The sequence below is a fragment of the Chinchilla lanigera genome, unplaced genomic scaffold, assembly GCF_000276665.1.
Source record: "Chinchilla lanigera isolate Chin_1 unplaced genomic scaffold, ChiLan1.0 scaffold00001, whole genome shotgun sequence".
In the NCBI taxonomy this organism is placed as follows: Eukaryota; Metazoa; Chordata; class Mammalia; order Rodentia; family Chinchillidae; genus Chinchilla; species Chinchilla lanigera.
Genome location: NW_004955402.1, coordinates 21,521,833 through 21,545,855, shown reverse-complemented (window position 1 = coordinate 21,545,855; position 24,023 = coordinate 21,521,833). Strand labels below are relative to the sequence as shown.

Here is a 24,023-nt window from a genome sequence, read left to right as displayed (position 1 = left end):
TCTACCTTGAAATTAGCTGAATGTCTTTCTGTGTTTTCATCTAAGTCATCAATTAAAACCAAGGATCTGAGCGGTCTGTAGTGGAGCCTCTTGCATAATGCTAGAGGTCTGCCTTCTCCAAGTTGACTGACCCATGAATTATTCCCCTAGACATTGTCACAACACTACCTAAAATCTGCCTAATTGTGTAGTGACCCAGTTTACATTTGCCCAGCATATGCACAGCCTAAGAGCCTTCATCAGCATCTCATTGAAATTAAGGTTAATTTTTATTCAATAGTATTTTCATAAGCACCAGTCTGGTGAACCTATTTAAATAGGAAATTAGCTAGTTTAATTCTTTTAATAAACAGGTGGAATTTAAATAAATGAACAAGGAAATAAAATTGGTACAGGAATCCTTGTTCTGAACATGTTGAAATGTTTAGGATTACTACTATATTTTGTCTAGAAAAAAATTCATTTTATCATGGAACCTATATCAAGTTCATATTCTAGATTCTAAGAATCCATATTCTTTTGAATTAATTCATTATTTTCTCATTTTTTGTGCTTCTGCATCACCTTTCATTTGCAATTATTTCTTCATTGTTCTTCAAAATAATGCAAAATAATGGATAATGGGTTTTTCAAAAATGTATATTTCTGGGATATAATTCTTTAAAATGGAGATTCAGCTTATTTGAATGATTCTTTAGATTTGGTTTATTCTAATACATTGTGAGACATCAGGATAAATAATGAAGGGTAGATATAAATACTATTTTCTGTCCATCTGTGTATATTTGAAATTTTTCACAATAAAAATTTTAAAGTGCATTTGTTCAAGGAAATTTGACTTTTTCCCACCATCTCGTCCAGCCTTGCCTATTCCTGTCATGGTTGGAAGAAGGTGATACAGAAAAGCAAAGATGCAGGGAGCTGGGGATTTAGCTCAGCGGCAAAAGCGCCTGCCTGGCAAGCGCAAGGTCATGAGTTCGGTTCCCGGTACCAGAGAAAAACCAAAAAAGAAAAAAAGAAAAGCAAAGATGCAGACGAGAAATGTTTGTTCATACTGATCAGCTACATCCTGCTTTTCTCTTTCTTTAGCCCACCTTTTCTCTCTCCCTTCTTCCTCTCCCCTCTCTCTTTCTCTTTCATTTAATTATTTCCATGTTCCCATCTCTTCTCCATCCATTTGTAAAACCAACACAACTGCTAACCAATCAAACTGTTGTTAAGTAAGTTTGCCTACATTTTCACCCTAGCTTCATTATATTCTGAACACTTTCATGCAATTTTATGTGTTTTACTTTCTACATTTTGGTAGACGATAACAAAATCTATATAGTCATTTCGATTCTTAACTCTCTCATTTTGTATAAAAGTTCACTCATTTACAAGATAAAGTTTATTAACACTGTGTCTGAACTCTGCCATGCTTGCTTGTTGATTGAATGCACTGAATACATGTGTGTGTCAGAGAGAGAGAGAGAGAGAGAGAGAGAGAGAGAGAGAGAGAGAGAAAGGGATGTAGGATGGAGATCAAGGACAATACTCAGGTCTCTACCTGAGTGAGTGAGTGAGTGAGTGGCATTTAATGTCCTTCACTGAGCTAAGGTGCAAACAGGGAGGAGCAAGGGTGTAGTCCAGTAAGGATGAAGAACTCAGTTGGGATATAGAGCCCTTGAGCTGCTTGCGGGATGTCTAAGGGGCATGTCCAACGTGCAATCTGACACATGGATGTGAAGCTGTTGATTAGAGCTGTAATACAGCTCAGGAATTATCAACATTTAAAATGCAGCTAATAAAATGAATTTTAAAAATATAAAAGTTATAAAAATATAGCAATCTGTCTTGACTGGGCCAAGATTAGGAATATTTGTCTAAAAGGAGACTTTATGCACAAGCACACATGTGGGTGACAAAATGAGACACAAAACTGGGAATAAGAACTTCCTTCCCTCTTTGAACAATGCCTTTTTCTTCAACAGCTTTTTAATAACTGTTCAAAGACTGTAGCTTTGGAGGCACTATAAGGCCGCAGCCTTGGTGGAGACTTTAGCTCTTTTGGGCAGGCACTCTTAGTGGAGCCAAAGATCGGCCCACCGCAAGGTGCTTCAACAACAGCACAGCAAGAAGCAAGGCTGGGAGGGATGCTGACTCTCCACGCTGAGTGCTCTCGGAGAGTTCACAGAACACAGGAAGTGGTTTTGAGGGATTCTGAATATTTCTGAACCATAGCAGTAAGGGTAGAAACACGGGGGAGCACAAAATTTGTACACAGAAACAACTGGCCAAGGGCTGGGGATTTAGCTCAGCGGCACAGTGCCTGCCTGGCAAGCGCAAGGTTGTGAGTTCAATTCCTGGTACTGGAAAAAAACCAAACCAAACCAAACCAAAACAAAACAAAAAATGAACAACTGGCCAAGAAGAGGAAAAACTAACTTCAGTGTCGGGCAGGTACTAGGAGACAGAAACCAGGAAGCAGAGTGGTCAGACAAAGCAAGAGGCCAGGTGGGACTGGGGACAGCAGAAAGAACTTCCAGGACAGGGACCCATGGTGCTGATGTCTTAAAGTGACCAACAACACAAGAAATGAAAAAGGAAGGGAAAATAGTCAGGGTATTCACCACAGCCTGTGGTGGTCGGATCATACATGTCAGTTCTCTGGATTTTTGAAATCACTGTTCCCAAAGTTAAGGTGTACATTGTAAGATCACGCCCTCCTTTCCTTTCTAACTGCTCCTGTGCTGAGGATGGCCCGCATTTTAAAAGACCTGTCTGCCTTCAAACCACTCAGCAGGGTTTCTTGGGGTCCATTTGTGCCTCCTTTCGATTTCAGGTCCCTTTTGTATTTAGAAGTCAGTGGTATTTCTTTTTCCCTTTTTTGTTAGGTATCTCTGAGCCTCTCAAAGGGTGTTTCCAATTGTTTCTCTCCCATTCAGACCCAACCATCCTGGGCTCCCTATGCTTCTGAAACATCAAATTAACATCTGAGGTGAGTGGGTCTGAAAGTTTGTGTCCTGAGTCTGTCCCTAAAAGCAGCAATAGTGAAAGACATAAATTTGTTCATAAACCACTGTCATTCAAGGAAGGGGAACTGTCTCTGAGAGCAGAAGAAATGGAGGAGAGTTTAAATCCCAGACAATTTATTCTGCTAAAAGCAGTGTGATAAGCCTACGTGGGCTGATAAACTTACTTGACGGTTGAAAAGGCCGAGACTGAATACCACCTACATTTAACTAGAGTTTTTGCAGCTTTAATCCAAGGTACTAAGTAAATTGATAATTAGGGCATTATAAGGAGAATTTTCATTTAAGGGCAACTTGCACAGCATTTTCTAAATCAAAGTAGGTAGTCACCTAAGGTTTTCATGGAAGATTAATCTCTGCTCTGCTTATGTGAGAGTCCATGCTATTACTGCATCACTTTGTATTTCCTCCTACTTCTGCTGCTTGTGTTTATGAGCTCAGGATAGATGTTTAAAGCACATGTGCTGTAGCCCCCTGGATTTGCTACACTTATCAATTGTTCTCCTTATCCATTATTTTCACTTTTAGCTCCTGTAAAGCCAAGACCAGCCTTAATATTCCCCTCTACCTGCTTAACTTCAGATTGGCTTTGTGCTCCCTCTAGGCTTCTGAATTTCCTTTCCTTATTTGATTTTAGAAAAGTTTCCATTGTGAATCCTTACTCTGCTCCTCTGTGAAGTTAATATCCCAGTCCCTCAACCAGTTTTATAACCCAGGAGTGTCTTTCTCAAAGACCTGGGGTCCAGGTCTTTGAAATGTAATGAATAAACGAGATAATGCCCTAATCTCCCACTTTCTGTGGGAGAGAATCAAAGTTTTTAATTGCATAATTAGCAAATGTGGGCAGCCTAATCATATTGACTAACCTCCTGCTAATGTCCTACATTAATTTTTCACTTGTTCGCCCTAGAATTTAAAAACCTTCCTGCTTTTGTTTTAGTGAAGTTGAGGTTAATCTTTCTTCTCTTGCAATAGTCTTAAATAGTCTTCCCTGCCTGTTTAACTATTTGATGAGATCTTTTCTTTCATATCAGTAATAGCAAAAAAAAATTTCTAGATAAAACCTAGCTGATCAAATTTACAAGTTCCTAGTCTTCTATTTATTTATTTTTTCTTCCTTGTGTTGACATCACAGATTCCTGGAAGAAGTTACTTTCTAAGGTTCCAAAAAAAAAAAAAAAGAAAAGGAAAACAAAATGTCACTCTGATAATAGATACTGTTTTCTCTCTTGAGTGTCTTATGGATAAAGGTGGGGTCGCACACAAGTTTTTCAACCATTTAACACATTCTCAATGAGATTATCTTTCTCTTTTGTATAAGAGTCTACCTATAAAAATCACTTCTTCCCTTTGAATGTAGTTAAGTGTATTATCCAGCTGAATTCTACTTATGGAGAGTGTATCACAGTGCTGATCTAAACATGTTCAGACTAGTGGATTATTAAGGTCCGACACGCTTAGCTGTCTTTAGTTGACATCTGACTCCCCAGCACAGAGAAAAATGATTCCTATTTATTTGATTTATTTATCTATTCTGATCATTAATCAACAGCACCTATAAAACAAATAAAGCCATATGACAGTCCAGTGAAGTTTCTATCAAAAGATAAAGTTACAATTTGGGAAATAAGCACATCATTTTTCTAATTTTTTCTCACTTGAATAAATCAGAGTTGTTCTGCTTCTACGACTATAAAATTTAGATTGAGCTGTCTTTGAATTTTAATTCAATAGACATTTGCAACGCTCCTATTCGTCAGTGCCAGGCACTACATTAGACAAAGGAACTGGGCACTTAAACTTTGACGTGCATTTACAAAATCATTAAGTAAGCACACTTGTTTAATTCTTTAACTGTGCCAGCTGGCCCACTCTTCAGTGTTACCAAAATAAGTTTAAAGATTTCCAGAGTTTATTATTTTCTTATAGTAAATATTGATTTCTTTCTATGTCTGTCAGGACACTGTCCCACAATGTAATCTTTTTTTCGGTACTTGTGCTGCTTTAGATTTTGTAAAAATAGGGCCTCCTCCATTATTTCCCCCTAAATATACCATCTTGCTTGTATTTATTTTCCTGCATGTATTTTGACTATCCAATGAACAATATTTTTCTTTTAAAAATATTTATTTTTAATTGACAAATAGTAATTCTGTATTTTTCTGGGGTATAATGTGATGTTTTGATCTATGTATACATTACAGAAAGACTTACTAACCTAGGTGATAGATAATTAACATATCTGTCACCTCACCAACTTTTCTCGTTGGAAGAATGTTAAAAATCTATTCTCTTAGAAATTTTGAAACATGAAATGTGCTATCATTAACCATCATTCTTCTGTGGCACAATAGATCACTAAAACTTATTTCTTGGTTCTGAGGCTTTGCCTGGCAGTGATTAGATTCCTTGCTGTATTAGATTTGTGTCTACGAGAAGGTCCCAAACCCAGATGATGTCATGCCCAAAGTAAAGAATGGGATATCAAACATATTCTGGGATAGTATAATGTCTTTCCAAAACTCTCACACTTTAGACTCACAGTTTAAAGTGGAAAAAGCAAGAAGCATGATTGAGATTCCCAACATGAATTTTAATCATATTTCCCTTTTGTCAGGTCTGAAATTCTTTTGGTGCCACCAGGTTACTGGGAAATGATAAAAGACATAAATCTTACTATCTAACACTTTGCGTTAACTGCTTTGACCCTCATTCTTGCCAATAGCTGCTAATACTCAGTAGAAACTTAATTTTTCCATAGCCTTCTTGGAGAAAGAGTTTTAGAACTCTCTCCTGCTCGTGCCCACTCCTTATATAGGAAGGAGAGATTACAAGTAAAAAATAAGGGAATCATATTTTTTCTTCATCATATTTAATTTGAGTTTCCCCCCCATCCCTGTGTCTAGTTCTTTAAGAATACGAAAAGTAATTCACTAGGGACACAGCAACTATGTCTTTACATAAGCAAATAGCTTTCACTGGGCTTAGTAAACATAATCTTTGTTTGATTTCCTTTGTAGAGCAGGTCACCTCCAAGCTCCTTTTATCCTTTGTTTTCCATTGTACTTAAAAAAACAAATCAATTGTAGGACAAATTCTCACTCTCTGCAGGACATCCAAATGACAGCTTAGAGTTTCACTGTGTATTCATGCCTGCTTTTTGTCATGAATGTATGATATCATTTTTGCAGGAAGGCATTAAATGATTCATTACACAAATTTTGTCTGGTGTCTACAATATGCCAGCCAGCCATTGTGATGATGGAGGAAGATGAACACAGACTTCAAAGTTTAGTGGACTGTATTAACATCAACAGTGTTTAGTGTGTGTGTGTGTGTGTGTATGTGTGTGTGAATACACAACTCCATAAACTTTTTTGGATATAAAGTCTAGAGTCTGGTGAGAACTTATGATGACTCATTGACGAACTTTTGCCTAGTAGGGTGCCAAAATGATTAAATGCATGCTTTATGTAAGGAATGTTGAGTCCTAAGGGAAAGTACAAATGTTGTAGTATTAAGTGCTTATTTCTAGCCTTCCCATGAATATTGAATGAAAACTGTAGGAGTTCCTTAGAAGGTCCATACTCACTCATCTCTGCGAACAGCTGTCTTCTTTCTGCCATGGTATTTCCTCTTTTCCCACTATCTTCAATCATTCTATGAGACAAAATTGTGACAATGTGTATTATCCTCATGAGGCAAACAGCCGTTTTTGCATGTAAACACATTTGTTTCATTCGCACCACAAACACAGAGAAAAGCTATTTTAAAACTGTATACTTTAAAAGTACAGCTTTATTTTCACAAATTTAAATTGCCATACATATTTTTCATATGTAATGCTGGTATAGTTGTTGAAAGGGGTATAAAATTTTTATTTTGTAACAAAAAATTACCGTAATAAGTGACTGTATGCTATAGCTAAGTACAAACATCCACCATCTGTTAGGGAATTCATTTCCTACATAGTGTCTCAATTTTGGGAATCACCATAAAGGCTACAGGGCAAATTTTATGGATTCCATTCAACAGAGAGTGCAAGGGAGAGTGCCCCTGACTTGGTGACTGACAGGCATAGACCTCTGGGCTCTAGGACCAGTACGCCTTTCCCTCATTCTTCTGCCAGTTGTGCCTTGTGCACTTAGAATCTCATTTTAGCAACAGGTGATTTTTCAATGTTCATTTCTAACTTGAGTGTTTTCTGACACTTTCGATAGTTTTCCTGCACAAAATAATTTCACGCAAGATGGTTGGGTTCACCTCTCTTTAACCATACAGTTTATCTGCTGTGGAGCTATTTAAGAATACTATTAAAATGCCAAAAGTTAAAACAGAATTTAAAAAATACAAAAAATTAAAATATAGCTTGAGGACAAATAAAATAATGAGAAAGTTAATGGAAATGTTGTTTAGTCATGTAAAAGGCTTTGGGCTACAAATGTCAAGGGTTTCATGGCTTGCTGGATTTGATTTTTATTATATCTAATTAAACATTTAAAAACTAAAATTTTCCCTCTCCTGCATGCATGTACGTAAGCACACATCTGTATACCACTGTGGGTTCTATTTGATTCTTAAGCATGATTGGCAGAAAGTGTTGTTAGATGGATCTTTGTGCCTATTTTCAAATAGGCACTGCACATTTTCAGGTCTAGGTCTTTATCCATATTGCTTTTTGTGATGGAACAGGCCATGTCTAGCTAATTTGAAGTCACCAGTCAGCTCTCAGAGTAGCTGTGTCTTCCTTTGGAATCATCCCCGACCCTATGACTGTCTGGGTTTGGTGCCTTTCTTCTGAACCTCCTCAGACACAAGGTCTTCACCTGCATACACAGTGTTCACTTCCTAGTTCTCTGTTCAGTGCCTTCTGTACTCCAGAAAACACACCAAGCTCTGGGTGTATACCATGGGCACCAACTTGGAATTCCTGTCCTTAAGGCCCTTACAGTGTTGCAGAGGTGACTGGAGAACATGGGCAGAGAAAATGAAAACTTAATTACAGCCACTGAGGTGGAAAGAAAAAGGTGACCATAAGAGAGGTTGATCCTCCGGGGACAAATTTAACAGAGTGACTAGTAGAAGTCTGTTCAAAAGGTAATAGAATAATTATAAATTGACTCACTTGAAGGGAAAACAACTAGTAGTGAAAATGATATTGGCCAAATTAGATAGCCTGACTTGTTGTTTCTATGAGTGAAGGATATTTGCCCATTGGCAAGAAAACCCTGAACAACCATGGTTTATAGAGCCAGGGGAAGCATGTGCACACACATTCACAATGGAGTGGGTGATATAACCAAGGCCTGGTCTCAACACCAATTGGAAGGGAATTATTAATGAGGCCTCTTCAATTTGTTAACAGCTCATTGCTGAATGTGATCAAATACTTTCTTATGCAATTTTAAATATGTGGGTATAGCCAACATATAAGAGATATGGAGAGCAGTGCCTCCATCCTGATTTACCTCGCCCTATCTCCTTCATTCCAGAGGAAGGAGATAGACGGTCACCTGACATGCACAAATGAGTCTGGATATAGTTTTTGGTTATTTCAAGGGCTCAGAAATAGAGTGGAGCCAGTAAAAGAGACAGAAAATAGAGGCAGGGATGTGTTCATACGGCCAATCAATGCATGAAAAATGTTCAGTATATTTGGCCATTTGAGAAATGCAAATCAAAACAACAGTGAGATTTCATCTTTCCCCAGAAAGAATTGTTATCATCAGTAATTCAAGAAACAACAAATACTGGCAAGGTTGTGGGGAAAAAGGAATCTTCCTACATTATTGCTGGGAATGTGTACTAGTATGATTACCATGAGAATCAGTATGAAGATTCCTCAAAAAACTAAAAAATAAAAATTCCACTTCATCCAACTATACCTCCCTGGATATCTCTTGAGGTAAAGACATAATATTATATGGATATGTATATACCTATGTCTATAGCAACACACATCATAATAGCTAAATCTTAGAAATAGTCTATAGGCATATCAATAGACAAATAGATAAAAACGTGGTATAATATACACAGTGGAGTATTATTCAGCTAAAAAGAAGGATAAATTTGAATAATCTGTAAGAAAATGGATATATCTTAAGACTATAATGTTAAGTGAAATAAATCAGGAATAGGTTAAATAGTGCATGGTTTCTCTTACATGAGAAACACCTGATATAAATAGTTTTAAGAGTGAAAGGAAAATGGTAGGAAATAACAATGTAGAATTTGTGGAGCTGGGAAGGGGATCTAGGAATAGGACAAGAGAAGGTCCAGGAGGCAAAGGAAAAATGAAATTCAGATGTACGTATATGTGCCAATTCCCCAAGATGAATGTAATTATTATATATTGCAAATATACAAAATATAAATAAAAATAAGATTGGGATCTTCCCCAAAGAAAACAACAATTAAAAATAAATGACAGAGGGTGGCGGGTTAAAGACTCTGATGGGAAAGTCAGGAGGTAAAGATTGGCTCCTGAGCTCAGAGCACTCACTGCCTGGATCTCTGACTTGCGCTGCTGTGACATTCTTTTCCTGGTTAATTTTACGTGTGTTTCTGTAAAAGTGTTGAGGTCAGTAACCTCACTAGTTTTAAATGCTTCACACTGCCTAGTGCAAACTAGTCAGCAACTGAGATGGCAGTGAGAACTCACTGAATAAAGGAATGGAGGGATGAAGAGGGAAAGAAGGGAGAGAGGGAGGGCGGCAGGGAGGGAGGGGGTATGAGAAAAACGAGAGTTGAATTCTTGTCATGGAATGGGCTTCCTATTATATTTCCACAATTCAGTCATAGACAAGTGAAATCTATATTGATTCCTACTGTATTAGCTTCAGAGAGTCATTATTTGAGGTGAGAGAAATAAGCTTATATTTATTATAAAGCCAGATTCTACATTTTAAAGCAAAATCATGTCTCATGAAATAGAAGTTGAAAAGTGCAGACTATATGGATGTCGAGTTTTGGTCTATTCATTACCAGTTTTTGGTTAATTAACTCATAAAGGAGCCATCATGTGTTACAAAACAGATATTAATTCTCCTTACCAAGTAAGATGTGTACTTTCAGAGGAAAAAAGAGAAGAATTCAACGGTGTGAAATAATAGAAGGTACAGAATATAATTATAAATGTAAGAGGAAAAATAATAATACACTGGTCATTTTACCCCCACATGATCCTGGGAAGTGGCAGTCTTAGATAAAATTGACAAGACTCCTTCTTACTTATAATCGTATTCATCATAATCAAGGAGGTAGGGAGCATCTTTCCTTACAGTTTAAACTAATTCAGTAGGAGGGCTCTGAACAAAGTGAGCTCAAGAATCAAAGAAGCAGTGAGCATCACTGTGGGCCCCTGATTTGCATCTAATGCTGATCAGTGGAGTGGAGACAATTCTTGACCACATTCTCATTGCCTTAGAGAGAAGAGCGCAACCTTCAGCAGAGGAAGAGGTGAAGATGTGAACCTTTCCCTGGAAGAGGAAACAAACTTTCCTAATAAATATTTATAACTTGGTGTAATACATATGACAGTGAAAGCACATACTGGTGGATGGAGAGATTTATTTCTGGGAGATCGGACAGAGACATTAAAGAAAGGATGAATAGTGATTTTTCATGAGAAGAGTCAGGGGAGGGTAAATACAGTTAGAAGGAATCATGAAGAAATCATGGTGCTTCCAAAAGGGAAGTAGGAGCCGTTCAGCAATGCTGCGAGCTCTGATTGAAGATCTGCAGAGGTGAAGAGAGATCACATCTAGAAAGTCTCACTTGTCATGTGCAGATAATACAAGGCTTCCCTATGGAAAGGAGAATGGGTGCCATCCAAGATTTAAGTAAGGAGGAGATGGACAAAGATTTAGAGTTTGGAAAGATTACCCCAGCTTACTGAGTGGGAGGTAGACTGTGTAGGTAGGAGGGCAGGGATGAGCGCACATAACTAAAGAGTCCAGTTAGTGGATACTTCTGTGATGCATGCGCAAGACTTATATTTTGTGCCAAATGATTGATTTGAGAAGAATTTAAGAGACATATTCAATAGGATTTGATGAATTCCAGGTCATGTGGAGGATGACAGAGGAGAACACCTAAGCTCTCACTCTTGCACATTAGGAATTTTATGCCCCATGACAATAGTGAGTGTGTAAGAGATGAGTTCACAATGACTTTTTTCAGGAAAGTCACCAAAAGAGGGTTTCACATCTTGTCAAGGATTCCAACTCTGTCCCTGTTGTGGGAAGGGCTGAGATAGAGTGAAACAGGGGGAAACCAGTAAGGAATAAAGAATAAATCCAAATATAGGATACAGAGCCTTAGAAAAACTGTGACTTCTATTTTGGCATAGTTAAGAATAAATTCATGTTAAAATATCATCTTCACATTACTTCCTGCATGGCACACCTTTAATTCAACCCCATCCATAACAGATATGCATTTTTATTACACATGGCACATACGAAGTTTTAGAGGTAGAAGCCTAAACTACTGGTGTCTTACATTTGCATAACTTCCTAAAAATTACAAAATGTTTCTCCTTGTATCCTTGAGTGGGCCATGGAGAGACTTTACTATTCCTGTGTAGGTGAAGTGGTTATTCTAAAACACATTTTCTGACAAGAAAGACCAAAGAGTCCATTTTAAAAAAGTTCTTTGTTTTTTTTTTTTTTTTTAATTCTAGGGGTAACATGGATTCCAATTATCCATAATCTTATTCAAAATACTGCTGCCCAAAAAAATTCAGAGCCTGGACCGCATGGCGAGTTCAAGGTCAGCCTGAATTATAGAGTGAAATCCTGTCTCCAAACACACACACACACACACACACACCCCAAGTTCAGATTTTTTTTAAATTAATAAACTGAAAAGAAGTTGACAGGACTTGGTTAACAGACCAAAATGAGAATAGAGAATACTCACAGCTCTCTTAAATTTCACTAGTAAACTTTTTTGTATACAGTCTCTTAATGTCTATCTCCAGCTTTATAACATTGTCATACTGGAAATAACCATAGAGATAAAACTGCTTCTTGAGGTCCAGATTTGTGTGAACACAGATACATATAAACACACCAACTCATACACTGATTCACACTTGCACCATTCACATCCACAAAACCGAACAATGACTTTAGAAATGTCTGGCTCTGTTCTGTTTCGCTTTTGCTCCACTTTAGCAGACACTTGAAGGCTTTGTGATTGATACAGTGGTACTGTTCCCACATTTTACACTCCTCCCTGTTGCTCCAGGTGGATGACAAGAAAACGCTGGGTTCAGCAATCCCCAACTACTGCAATCCCCAGAGTTAATAACTACAATGAAGGCCATTTTGAGCTCCTTTCCTCCTTTAATTGATTTATTGCTGACATACAAATGCCTATTTCCATTTCTGTTAATGAGGAAAGCTGCTCATATGACTTTCACAGATTTATATTCTAGTCCTAATCTTTGGCAATATAATAGAAAAGTATTCAGAACTGCTTCCTTAGGCAAAAGATAATTGCATTTATTTTCACTTCCTAGTCCTTTATCTACAGGAGCCCATGACAGTAGGAAAATGCCCATACAAAAATAAACAGCAATAGATTTCTGACTTCATCTTTTACTTTGGACCTCGTCTTCTACTGTTGGAACTTGGATTTATCTATTTCTTTATGAATGATATGAATTTACTACTTTGGTGTAATAATCAACTGGATGACTATAGATTCACCATAGTAGTTTTCAGCTATGGCTGCCTACCATACAAACCTGGAGACCTTAATAAAGGTGCAGATACTTGAATCTACTAAATCTGAAGTTGAGCCAAGCAACTGTACTTTTCAAGTGCACTGTAGGTGTTTCTGATGCACAGCTAGGGTGGAGCTAGAAATACGCTAGTTGAATTTGACTATGAATTTATTTGTACAATATAAGGTTGAAATTTTTATGTTGCTTTGCAATGTTTCAGAAGCTTATAACATAGACTTAAAATGTCTATTTTAAACCAATGAGGAAGGTAATTAATTCTTTTAGGGGAATGTAGCTAAAAATACATAACTGTATGGACACAGCTACCTAATGAGCCAAACTTTTAAGACATAGAAAATGCAATTAAAAAGTGGAAAAACCAATTTTATTGGGAAAAGAACTACTTCAAATTGTTCTATTAAAACAGGAAGGGACTTTCTGTGCTGAGGTTGAGGGTAGAGAAGACATTTCAGGATACTTATTTTTGTTTGGTTTTGTTTGATTTTGCTTAGCTTGGGACTCTCTCAGTAGCAGCTGGTATGAACTATGCCTCCCCTTTAACCAATAGTAAGTGCTGCAGAGTAAGGCAGGGGGCAAATATGAGCAAGTCAAATGGAACCTTTTGGGAGGATAAGAATTAAAATTCAGAATTTAATCATGTGAGGTTCAGAGTTACTAGAGTGTTTCTGAAGGACAGGGAAACTCTACTTAGGTCTCATAAAAAAGACATCAAGGTTCCCTAAATGTCAGTAAGGATAGGCCTGTCTTTCCTACTTCCTCAAACATTGCAATAGGGACCATATAGTTTTTCAGACAATCACACTGTATCTCATATGTACCTTGGGACAATAGTTGTTTCTGTCTTTCTCATGAGTGATGATGTAACATGCGGATAGAGCACTTTGCAAGGTGGACCCATGGCTGAACTTAGACTGGAGGAAAAGATTTCCTTGCCTTTCCCCTGGGATTCTACAATTCTTAACTTCTGGGGCAGGTGTTAGGAAATGACCGCCTTTTCATTCCTTGGGACTTTCTAGATTCAGTATTAAATGCTACTATTCATAAAACAGGTCTGTTTCTTTTCCTTATATACCTAATAAATGAAAGCAAGAATGTGAAAACTCTCCCTTCAGAATCAGAAGACTACTTTTCATTACTTTGGAATAAGTCAACCCTAAGGTTGTAATTCAAGTTTTAAACCCCACCTATTTCATTGTAGGGAGCATATACTGTATTTACCCATAAACATTTATAATAACATATTTTGAAAAACTTTAAAGACTGTAATTCAAAAAGATTTTTAAGTGACAGGGCTAAATTTAGATGTGCTTTTTTTTTTTTTTTTTTTTTTTGAGACAGAAAATTAACCCATTTTTATTTTACTTTCAAGAACAGTAGTTACAGAGCCAGACATGGTGGTAGTCATATACTTAATAATGGTCTTTTTTTACTTTTTTTTTTTTTTTTGAGACAGAATGTTGCTACGTAGTTCAGACTGACTTGAATTCATCATGTAGTCCAGGCTGGCCTTGAACTTGCAGCATACTCCTGCCTCAGCCACCCAAGCACTAGGATTAGGGGCACACACCTGACCTAAATTTAGACTTTCAATAAAGTAAAGGGGCACCATGTGTTTAGCTGGCAAAATGGTGTGATCTTGTCTATAATTGCTTTTAACATCTAGACTTATTAATAATCTGATAAAATGTCTAAACTCCTCCACCCGCCAAAATGTTCATGTATATAAACACGCAAATAAAGGAATTACAGTTCCTGCATTGGTTGGCTGTGAGGAAGAAAACTAGGATTTGGTGAGAATTACAGGCACCTTTATTTTAGGGAAGCATCAATTATTAGTGAGGTAAGAATAGTCAGGCACCGTGAACTACAGAGTACCCGCCAAGGCCGACGTGGAGCAGTGCTGGGGGAGAAGGAGTGATGAGCTCCCCAAGTGGTGGGAACCACATTCTCTGAATGCGTAAACCCAGTGTTCATGTTGACACTCAAATTTGGAAAATTTGGAAAATCCCAAGTGCTTGAGGACATTACTGGCACGTCTCCTGGGACCTAAAGAATTTTAACTCATCTTTTGTTTAAGAAAATCATAGAAAGAGTAGAAAGAAGTACATCCTCTTTTGTCTAATTCTAATGTGTGGCAACACAAAACAAATCCCAAGACAAAACAAAATAAAACCGAAACTGAGGCTGCCCCTGACGGTGGCACACTGCTATCTGGACATCCAGAAGTAGAATTCCCATAGGATATTTGCGAAAAGGTAAGTGAGAAAAGAAATGTAAGGCAAAGGACTAAGCATGTAGATGTAGATCAGGGTGGATTATGTGTTTATAATTTCCAGTGTCTTGGGGGAGAGGTGCTGCTTGTGATGAGCTTGAAGAGATGGGAAAACGATAGGCAGGAAAGTGTGTTGTTTCCTAAAATAGGACAAGAACATTAGACTGTTAGGAGAATAAATAATAACAATAGCTACAGCATCATTTAAAATAACTATAATTTTTTCAAACTATGTACCAAGCACTATGTAGGACATTTCTTATTGAGTCTGTATAAGAACACCAAAATGTTGCTTTTATTAGTTCCATTTCATCAAGATAAAATCCAACATATAGAGAGATTAAACAATTGCACAAGTGGACAGTTTAAGGTTTAAAATCAGGCTTGTCAGACTACAGAGCCCATTTGGGTTCAGAAAGGTCAAAATGGAATCATATGAAATAAGACTGAAAGGAACAGCTTTTTTTTTTTTTGTGCAGGCCATGGTGGAGGGGCTTTGCTCTAGAATGGATTGAAGCAAAATTTAAAGGATGCATTACTGGATGATGCCTAAGGGAGATAGGTAGATTGGGATTCATGGATTGTGCATGTCATATTTCTGTTAACAAAAGAGACCTGTGAGTCACAAGGTGCCCAAACCCTCTGCATTTCCCCTAAGCCTTTTATTTTTTCTTTCTTCTTTTCATTTTATTCTCTCATCATCTCATCCAACCTTCTATTCTTTCTGCCCTTTCTTTTAACTCTTTCTTTCTTTAGTTGCATGCATTAGGGACTACATGTCAAACCAACAAACTTGACAGCTCTTAGCTTGTAAAAGAAAGAGCAGGCAAACATAGTGGGAAGAGAAATATGAGAGCCACAGTCGTATCATCTACAACCAGCGAATCCTACAGAAGCATTATGAAGGCTTATGGTGTTTTGTACCCCGTATGCTGAGAGCACAGAGCTGCCTTTTCATGGTTATGAAGACCCTAGGGTCAATAAAAATGGAAGGGGTTGTCATTTATTTGGGAGACTACTTTAATGGAATTAGAAAATTCTTACCATGAAACCTCTCCTCCATTTCCTATATCATTGAGGTGTATCTGAGAGCTTCACCATAATAAGTTTGTTTTGTGTCCTTAGAAATAGAAATATCCTTGGGAAAATCAGAAAGTGTAATTTAGTATAATTAATTTAGTTGCTTTCTTCTTGGCTGACCGAAGTTCAGCAAAGAGATGACAACTTTGATTCTCTGTGAAAAAGAAATAATAATTGCATTTGTATGCTTTCTCGGGAGGCCAGAGCTGCATGACATCCCCTTGCCCAGAGAGGTTACTTGAAGAAGTTGTCTTGTGAGATAAAGAAGATGAGAAAGCAACGAGTAGATGAGGGACACGGCAGGTAGCTGGTGGTCCTCAGTACCTCCATTAATATGTATTGAAAGATAAAGGGCCAATAACAAAACATAGAAAAAGCACCAGGCTCTATAGGTAGTATAAAGACGTAAGAAATAATGATATAGTACATGTATTAAAATGTTTTTAAATCCATTTTTTCTTTACTGATTTTAAGTCTTTGAAAAGTTATGTGGACTAGAACAAATATTTTTAAAGGGTAAGTTTCAAGAATTCTAGAGTGCATAAGGAGCTTCTTTTGTTTTTTAGTAAACATGCATTTGAAATAAGAATAGAATGGAAGCTACAAGTAGCATCTTTTCATAGTTTAATATGTCAGTAAAATGTGTAATAGAGGTTTGTTCAATTCAATATTAAATCAATGAATATTATGCTGTTTTTCCTTTCCCATTTAATTTCTCTGGATGGTGACTATCTAAGGCTGATACAATATAAAACAATTCAGAAACAGCAGTGACATTGTAGGGACACTGGTGATTGCTATGCAATAAAAACACAGCCAAGTATGTGGGGTTAATGAGTGCAGATGCCAAAATTAAATAGGCCACATGGAAAAGAAACAGGCAGAGGGTACACGCAGCCAGAAGTTATGGCTGCAAGATCTGCAGCAATAAACAACGGCATTTTGCACTCCATGGTCCTTTTCCCTAGATGGGGGTTGACTGGCCCGACAAGAGTACAGAAAGGAAAGAAGAAACAGAGGGAGCTCTTATTTCTTGCTTCTGGATCTGTTCCTATGCATTATAAGGGCCTCAGTTATGTTTCTTCCATTGAAGAGAATTTTGTCTGAAATTAAGGGTAGACTGGGAAAAATCTGTTTGTTGAGAGAGCCATGGCTCTAAGTTGGTTGTTGCCAAGAATTTGAGAGGGGAAGAATAGCTGGTGGGAATGCGCCTTCCTTTTTAATTTTGGATCATCCAGGCCTTCTGAGTCATCCTGGCCCGGCAGAGGCCTGAATGCCTGGGTTATAGAGCAGGAAGGGACTGTGAGGTTCATTCACTGAGTGTAATAACAATCATATCCAACATTTATTAAGTGCTTCCTGTGTGTGCCAGTAGTCTTGGAACTCATCATTTTGCATGAATTATTTATTCCTTATCCTAACTCTGAGATAGTTCATATTATATTACTCTGCTTTATGGATGAGAAAATGGAGGTCGATGAAGTAGACAGAATAGAGCCTCTACCCCAAGAGATGCTCACATCTGAATCTGCACAATTTGTGGATATGTTATCTTCCACATCAAGAAGGACTTTACAGGTGGAGTTAAGATAAGGATTTTGAGATGGGGAAGTTCACTGCTGGGCTCAATGTAACCATGAGAGTCCTTAGCAGGGAAGGAGTATTTAAAGATGGAGATAGGACCCTTAAGGCAAGGAATGCAGGAAGATTTCTACAACCTAGGAAAGGTGAGGAAATAGGTTCTCTAGAACATCAAGAAGGAAATTAGCCCTGCTAGCATCCTGATTTTAGCACCATGGGACTCATTCTGTTTTTTTTCTTGTTGTTTTGTTTTGTTTTGCTTTCTTTCGGTACCAGGAATCAAACTCACAACCTTGCGCTTGCCAGGCAGGCGCTTTGCCTCTGAGCTAAATCCCCAGTCCCTTCATTCTGGATTCCTATGTTGTTTCGTGTCACTGAATCTCTGATAATTTGTCAGAAAAACAATAGGAAACTAAGACAGCTGAGAAGGGTTAAGCACTCTCACTCGTCACAGTGCTGGCAGCCACAGGACAAGGACTGGTGCTCAGGCAGTCTCTCGGGGCTACACGCTTAACCATCATTGTGGTGCCGCCTTCTCAATCCTCCTTAGATTCTCCTCGCTCCATTACTGAGACCTACTATGGAGACCTTCGGCAAGTGCTATGATTGTTCCTATTTCACAAGTGGGGAAAGTGAGGCTTACTGATGTTAAAGAGCTGAAATTAGAGCCTAGATCAATCTGACTGACTTGCACATACCTGTGACCAACATTTATTGAGTACAGAACCTGCAAAACTCCAGGTACTGAACTCAGTAACACAAACTCAACTTTGACACAAACTCAAACGTGAGAGGTTTTTTCCCTTCAGAAAAGACACCTAAATGTCTCTTACAGGCATACTGTCAACTGTATTCTAAGAATATTTCACTCTAGGGGACTAGTGATGAAATCCTTGGACATAAAGTTACCACTGACACACACTTTGAATTTCAGGGCTTTCTAGATCTCTGTTAGCCAGGCTGTGTGTGCTCTGATGCCATCTATACATATATATCAATGTATTTAATTGGCTCTGATGTCTTAATTTATACACTCAAATATAATAGAGATAAATATCATAAAAGCATTTTAAAATTAAAATATCAGAACACATCTAGATACCACTGCAGATGAGCCACTGAAACCGCAGTGTAACACATATCAAAAACTAAATGGGAGGATACTCTGAATATAATTGTTAAAGTATTCTGAAACATAAGAACAACTAGCTAACTGGTATGAAAATGAAGACCAAGCTGTTTGGGACTTTGTAATCCCACAAAGCCAGTAAGTACCACAATGAATTGTATTAAGCCAATTAAAATATCATATCTTTTGACTATGCAATGTTATTCTGACTATAATGTAAAGTAAAAAGTGATATAAAATTATGGAGAGGATGAATCTGCCTGGAGGACCAGAAATCAAAGCTAACTGGTGAATTATAATCTCCTCAAGTTAGAATTTGTAAAAGGAATAAGTGAAAAGGCATACACACACCGTGCTTTTCCAACTCGTGATGGCTATCCTTCAAACCACCTGGCACACACATAGTAAAAAGTCATAGGGATGTAAAATGAGAACTATGGCACTTGATCAAAGCATTTGTAGTGGAATACCAGTAACATCACCATGGGCACTCCTGGGAAATTTTAAAAATTGCACTTCTGATGCACGGATATGTGTGCGTCCTGTGAATCTGAAAACTGAAGTGTTCCAGATCCCACTTCAGTGTGTGCATTCATGGGAACAAGTGTCCCTGGACTCTGTGAGAACACAGTCAGGCTAATAAGCAGGAGGCTAAGTGTCCTAGTCTGAACAAGCAGTTCCTTTTTTAACAAAGCTTTTTGCCTAAGGGCACTCAAGCCATTTCCTGATTGTGCTGGGCACACAGACAAGGGCTCACCATTTCACTGCCATTCAATGGGCTGAGGCACTGATGCATTTAATAGCACCTTAGTGACTTCAAAGACTTAATGAGTCTAAACTACTACCTGGAAATGATTAGGGACTGAGAGAAAGAATCGCTAAAACTGTTCTTTAAAGTTCCAAAAAGCTGTTGAAAGATATCCTAGGACTTTAGAAGTTTCCTATATGTAATGAATGGTGTCCTTTGAGCTCATATAGTGTAGAAAGCAATTTCAGAGACGATCTCTTCCAGCTGGGAGCAGTTACATTATTAGGCCTGCAACATGAATAGGTCCTATCTTTTACCTTGTTCTGTAAGGTCAGGACCTTTCCCATAAAAGCTAGAACCTGCTATTTCAGGGGCAAACAGGAATGGCTCGTAAATGAAGGAGTCACACCAAGAAGTTCCTCATCAGTTCTTTTCCATTAGTAATAGGTGTCTGTCCTACTGTTTCCCAGCTTCCTTTGACACTTGGTGAGAACAGTGAAACTCAGGAGTCAAGACCAGGTCCAGAAGTAGCAAAGGCGACAACAGTATCTAAATTTCTTTGTTCCCAGGGAAAAATATTTTTCTCTTATCTGATTTAAACATCGATTTCTTTGAGCCACAGTCTCTAGTGTAAAAATCTCTAGAAAGCCTTTAAAGAAATGAATGTGGGGTGTCAGGAATGGGGATGGGGGAGTGAGAATCTTGGCATTTTCGAGCAATTATTATGGTTGCAAGTGTCCACAAGCAAGTCCCCATCCTGCAGCACCATCTGCCTGAAAGTGTTTTAAACTTGAGTTATTGTTTTCCAAGGTCCATTAATAGTTTGCAAAAGAGCCGACCTAAGGAGACTTTTGAATGCCAGAGCTTTAAAAAGTTTGGTGTGCTTTTTGTTTATCCAAACTCTTGGACTATGCCACCATTTTTGAAGGTGTATAGGAGGAGTACTGTTTGTAGAGAACTGAAACTCTCACGTCCAAACAGAAAGAAAAAGATAGTGGTCACTTGTAGTTTGAGATATATCACTCAAGTGTGATAAATGGGTTTCAATATAAAGCCTGTTCCTATCGTAACCACACAGAATCAAAGTCTGGTGACGGTTTTTTTAAAGACGTCAAGTGAATTATTCAGTCTTCCTCTGCAAAACTCACCAAAAATTATTTGCAACATGATCTTGGAAACTTTACGTAGGCGCAGTATTCAGCATTAATTCATTAATGTGCCATGCAGCTCTGGACTCTCAGAAATAGGATTTTTTTCCAGGAATGTTAGCTGTGGCCAAAAGTCTAGGTAGAATAGGTCTGGAATTTCTCATTGTCATGCATTCTTCTTTATTAGCCATACTAAACCCCTCACAGCAGCCCAGATGGATTATTAGGGAGAAGGAGAGTAGGAACAAGCCCAGGTACTGTAAGAGAGAACAGGTTACAGGAGAGCAGCTCAAAGGGCAGTGACCAAAGGTGTCCAAACTCCACCTGGTTTACCTGGTAATGTGGATTTTTAGTAAACCATATGCTTTGAATTGCAAAAAAAAAAAAAAAAAAAAAAAAAAAAAATCCTACATGGACACCTTTCGTTCAAAAAAAGTAAACATAATGTACTGGATTTCTGAGGCCCTGGGGATACTCTCCTCACTAGCTGGACTACACTGTGTGCCTTTCTTGGTTTACATGTTGTGCTTCTATTATTGCAGCTTGGATTACAGATGCTAATTTAGTAGCCATGCCTATTGCATCTAACGGCCTCTGTGGTCAATTAAGATGCCTTTTGGAGAATGGCACGTAAAAGCAGGACGGACTTCCCACTGCCTTTAATTGAAAGTCCAAAATCCTTCAAATGACTTTGAAATCTGAGCCATCTGACTCCCAGGTTTATCCTAGGATCATATCTGTGTTCACACACCAGGTTATAATCACATAAGCCTCAGGGCCTTTTCTTCTGCTGATTCCTCTGACTGGAATACTCTCTTTTCCCTTCCCAGAGCGTATTTCAGCCCCATAACTGGCCAAACCCAATTAGTATCTCTACCTCAGGGAAGTTTTTCCTAATTCCTCTGATATACTCCAGCTAGCTGCTTTCTTATGCCTCCATAATTTCCTTTTACAACAGTTATCACATGATAGTCATGAAACATTTTATGAAAAGCATTTGTTTTGGTGTCTGTATCACTCATAGGATGTCAGTGTCAGGTGGACATGCAGTATCTTGGTGATGTTCTTCAGCACCACAAACACCTGGGATGGATAAAGGTAGGACGCACCACACCAAATACAGATGAGTCCAGTGCCTCCCTTGTGCTGGAGGAGGCAAGAAGGAGCTATGGGGAGACTTCTTTGTGTGGGAGTTAAACACTGCAACGGTGGTTAAAGAATTTTAATCTGACAGGATGAATGAGAGACCAGAAGAGACTGAACCTTGTAGGACTTGAACTGAATGGGTTGCTTATGCAAACTCACAGAGAGTATCCCCAGGAACTGGGAGGCATTGCATCTCCAAGCAGCCTTTGCCAATCTACACTACGAAAGGAAAGAACACACACACATATATATGATTTGGTTGGCTCTAAGAGGAATTGCTTAAAAGGAAAATTAGAGCAATCATTCCCTCTCATTGTTTTGGCTTCAAATACATATTTTAAGGGATGAAGCATTGTGATAAAGGAAGATAGTCTTAGAATAAATAATGGAAATTTCACTTGACAGAGGTTTCACCACCACTTGACAAAATAATTTTGGGCATGTATATAATTTTGAATTTTAAACTGTATGCTGTTTGTGGATGTGGACTTAGATAATAGCTTACATAGCTACAACTTGACTCAATTTCTTTAATAAATGTTAGCTCTTTGATGATCAAGATAGCTTTTTATGTACATCAAAAACACAGTCCTGTTTGAATTAAGTCCCAAGTGGTTAATTTCAGATAACTCTAGATATTTTCAAAGAAACCAAATATGCTTAGAATGTTAATACTTTTACTACACAGCTGTTTAAAAATGAAAGCAAATTAATTTTTGCTATCCCAGTTTTGGATGGAGCTATTTTCTTTTTAAGTCATAGAAGGTAAGAAGGTTCTTCTGCAGCATCTTATGCCCTTTATGAAAAAGCTGAATGTGTAGCAAAGTATAAAGATAAAAGTAGGTGAGGAACAAGTTCACAGTTATTCTCAAGGTTTCATCATTTCTAGAAACAGTTAAATTTTGTTGAATTTTTTATCAATATTTTCAAACATATACTCAAATGAGTTGGTGATTTACACCATTTTTTTGCCCAACATGTACTATGAATAGTCCTCAAAAGCTCCTAAAATCATCCTTACTATAAATGCATAATTTTGAACAGCCTAACAGCACATAGAAAAATGTTTTATGATCCCAGTACACTGAATGAAGCCTTAAGTTTCAGAATCCTGAGACTTTTACCTTTATAATGCTGACTTTGTCTTCTCAGTCCACTCTAGGGCTTTTGGTCCTAGAGCTCATTTCTGTCTGTATAATTAGTTGTTCATGTTTGTCTCCTTATGACTCCATTTTTAAGAACAACTATGAAAAACCACTTAATTCTCTGTTTGGTAACAACTGCTTACTGTAGTATCAATGGGAAAGCAGTATCCTAAAATGTTTTTCTGGGTGAGTATATTCATATTAAATATGGTGTATCTATAATTTCCTTGAAAAGATTCGGCTACAGGTTTTGAAAATGAAATCATCAACCAATGAAAATAAGTGAAAAGTAGTACAAGCTCATGTATGTACAGTGTGTGAATACTCATTAGGGAAAGTGGCATCTCAAAGTCTAATGTGGCATTGTTGTCTTGTAATTATAACATCTGCAGGGTCAGTCAACCCAAAGGTGCAGGTCCAAATCAGAGTACTCAAGCATGAGTGTCTGTGAGAGCTTTCCATCTCTATGACCTTGAGCTAGATTTTCCAACTCTATCACACAAATGTCTTCTAGGGATATTTGCGGTAAAGTTAACTTCTAATATATTGAGCATGATCATACTTTTGATTTCCATTTTTAAATGAGAAATAAACTTCAAGGGTATAAAACCAGAGAAAATAGTGTCTTTAGGGTCAGGGTAAGGTCAGGATCTGTGTGAAGAAATAAAAGAAGCCAAAGATGAGAACATGGCTAGCTTTTTATGTATTCTTGTTGCAGTGGTCCATGACACAATAGCTCACTTAAAAGTTAGGGTCTGACATTAAAAGTTAGTTCGAGGTGGAACTGCTTTTCTAGTTGGGCTGTGGAATAAGTGTATTATGACATGAGACATAGCAATGAAGTAATGCAATGAATTCCTAAGAGCCATACTAATTGGCAATAATAGTGATAAAAGAAAATTGGTAGGAAAAATCAATTTATAAAGTTTTTGTGCTCTTCTTGGTATATGATATCTACCCTCCACTCCTGAAGTGCTTAGTATAAAACATTGTTAGTTTTAGC

The 24,023-nt window shown here is 37.7% G+C and overlaps 1 protein-coding gene across 16 annotated transcripts in view; it reads right to left on the bottom strand.

The window, feature by feature from the left end:
* Dtna (dystrobrevin, alpha) overlaps nucleotides 1-24,023 on the bottom strand; it is a 262,268-nt gene that overhangs the window by 130,534 nt on the left and 107,711 nt on the right. For all 16 annotated transcript variants that reach the window (XM_013508483.1, XM_005372772.2, XM_013508451.1 and 13 more), the window contains exon 3: nucleotides 6,607-6,674. In XM_013508483.1, coding sequence (XP_013363937.1) covers nucleotides 6,607-6,673 — 67 coding nt within the window. In that variant the 5' untranslated portion in view covers nucleotide 6,674. The remainder of the gene's footprint in view (nucleotides 1-6,606; nucleotides 6,675-24,023) is intronic.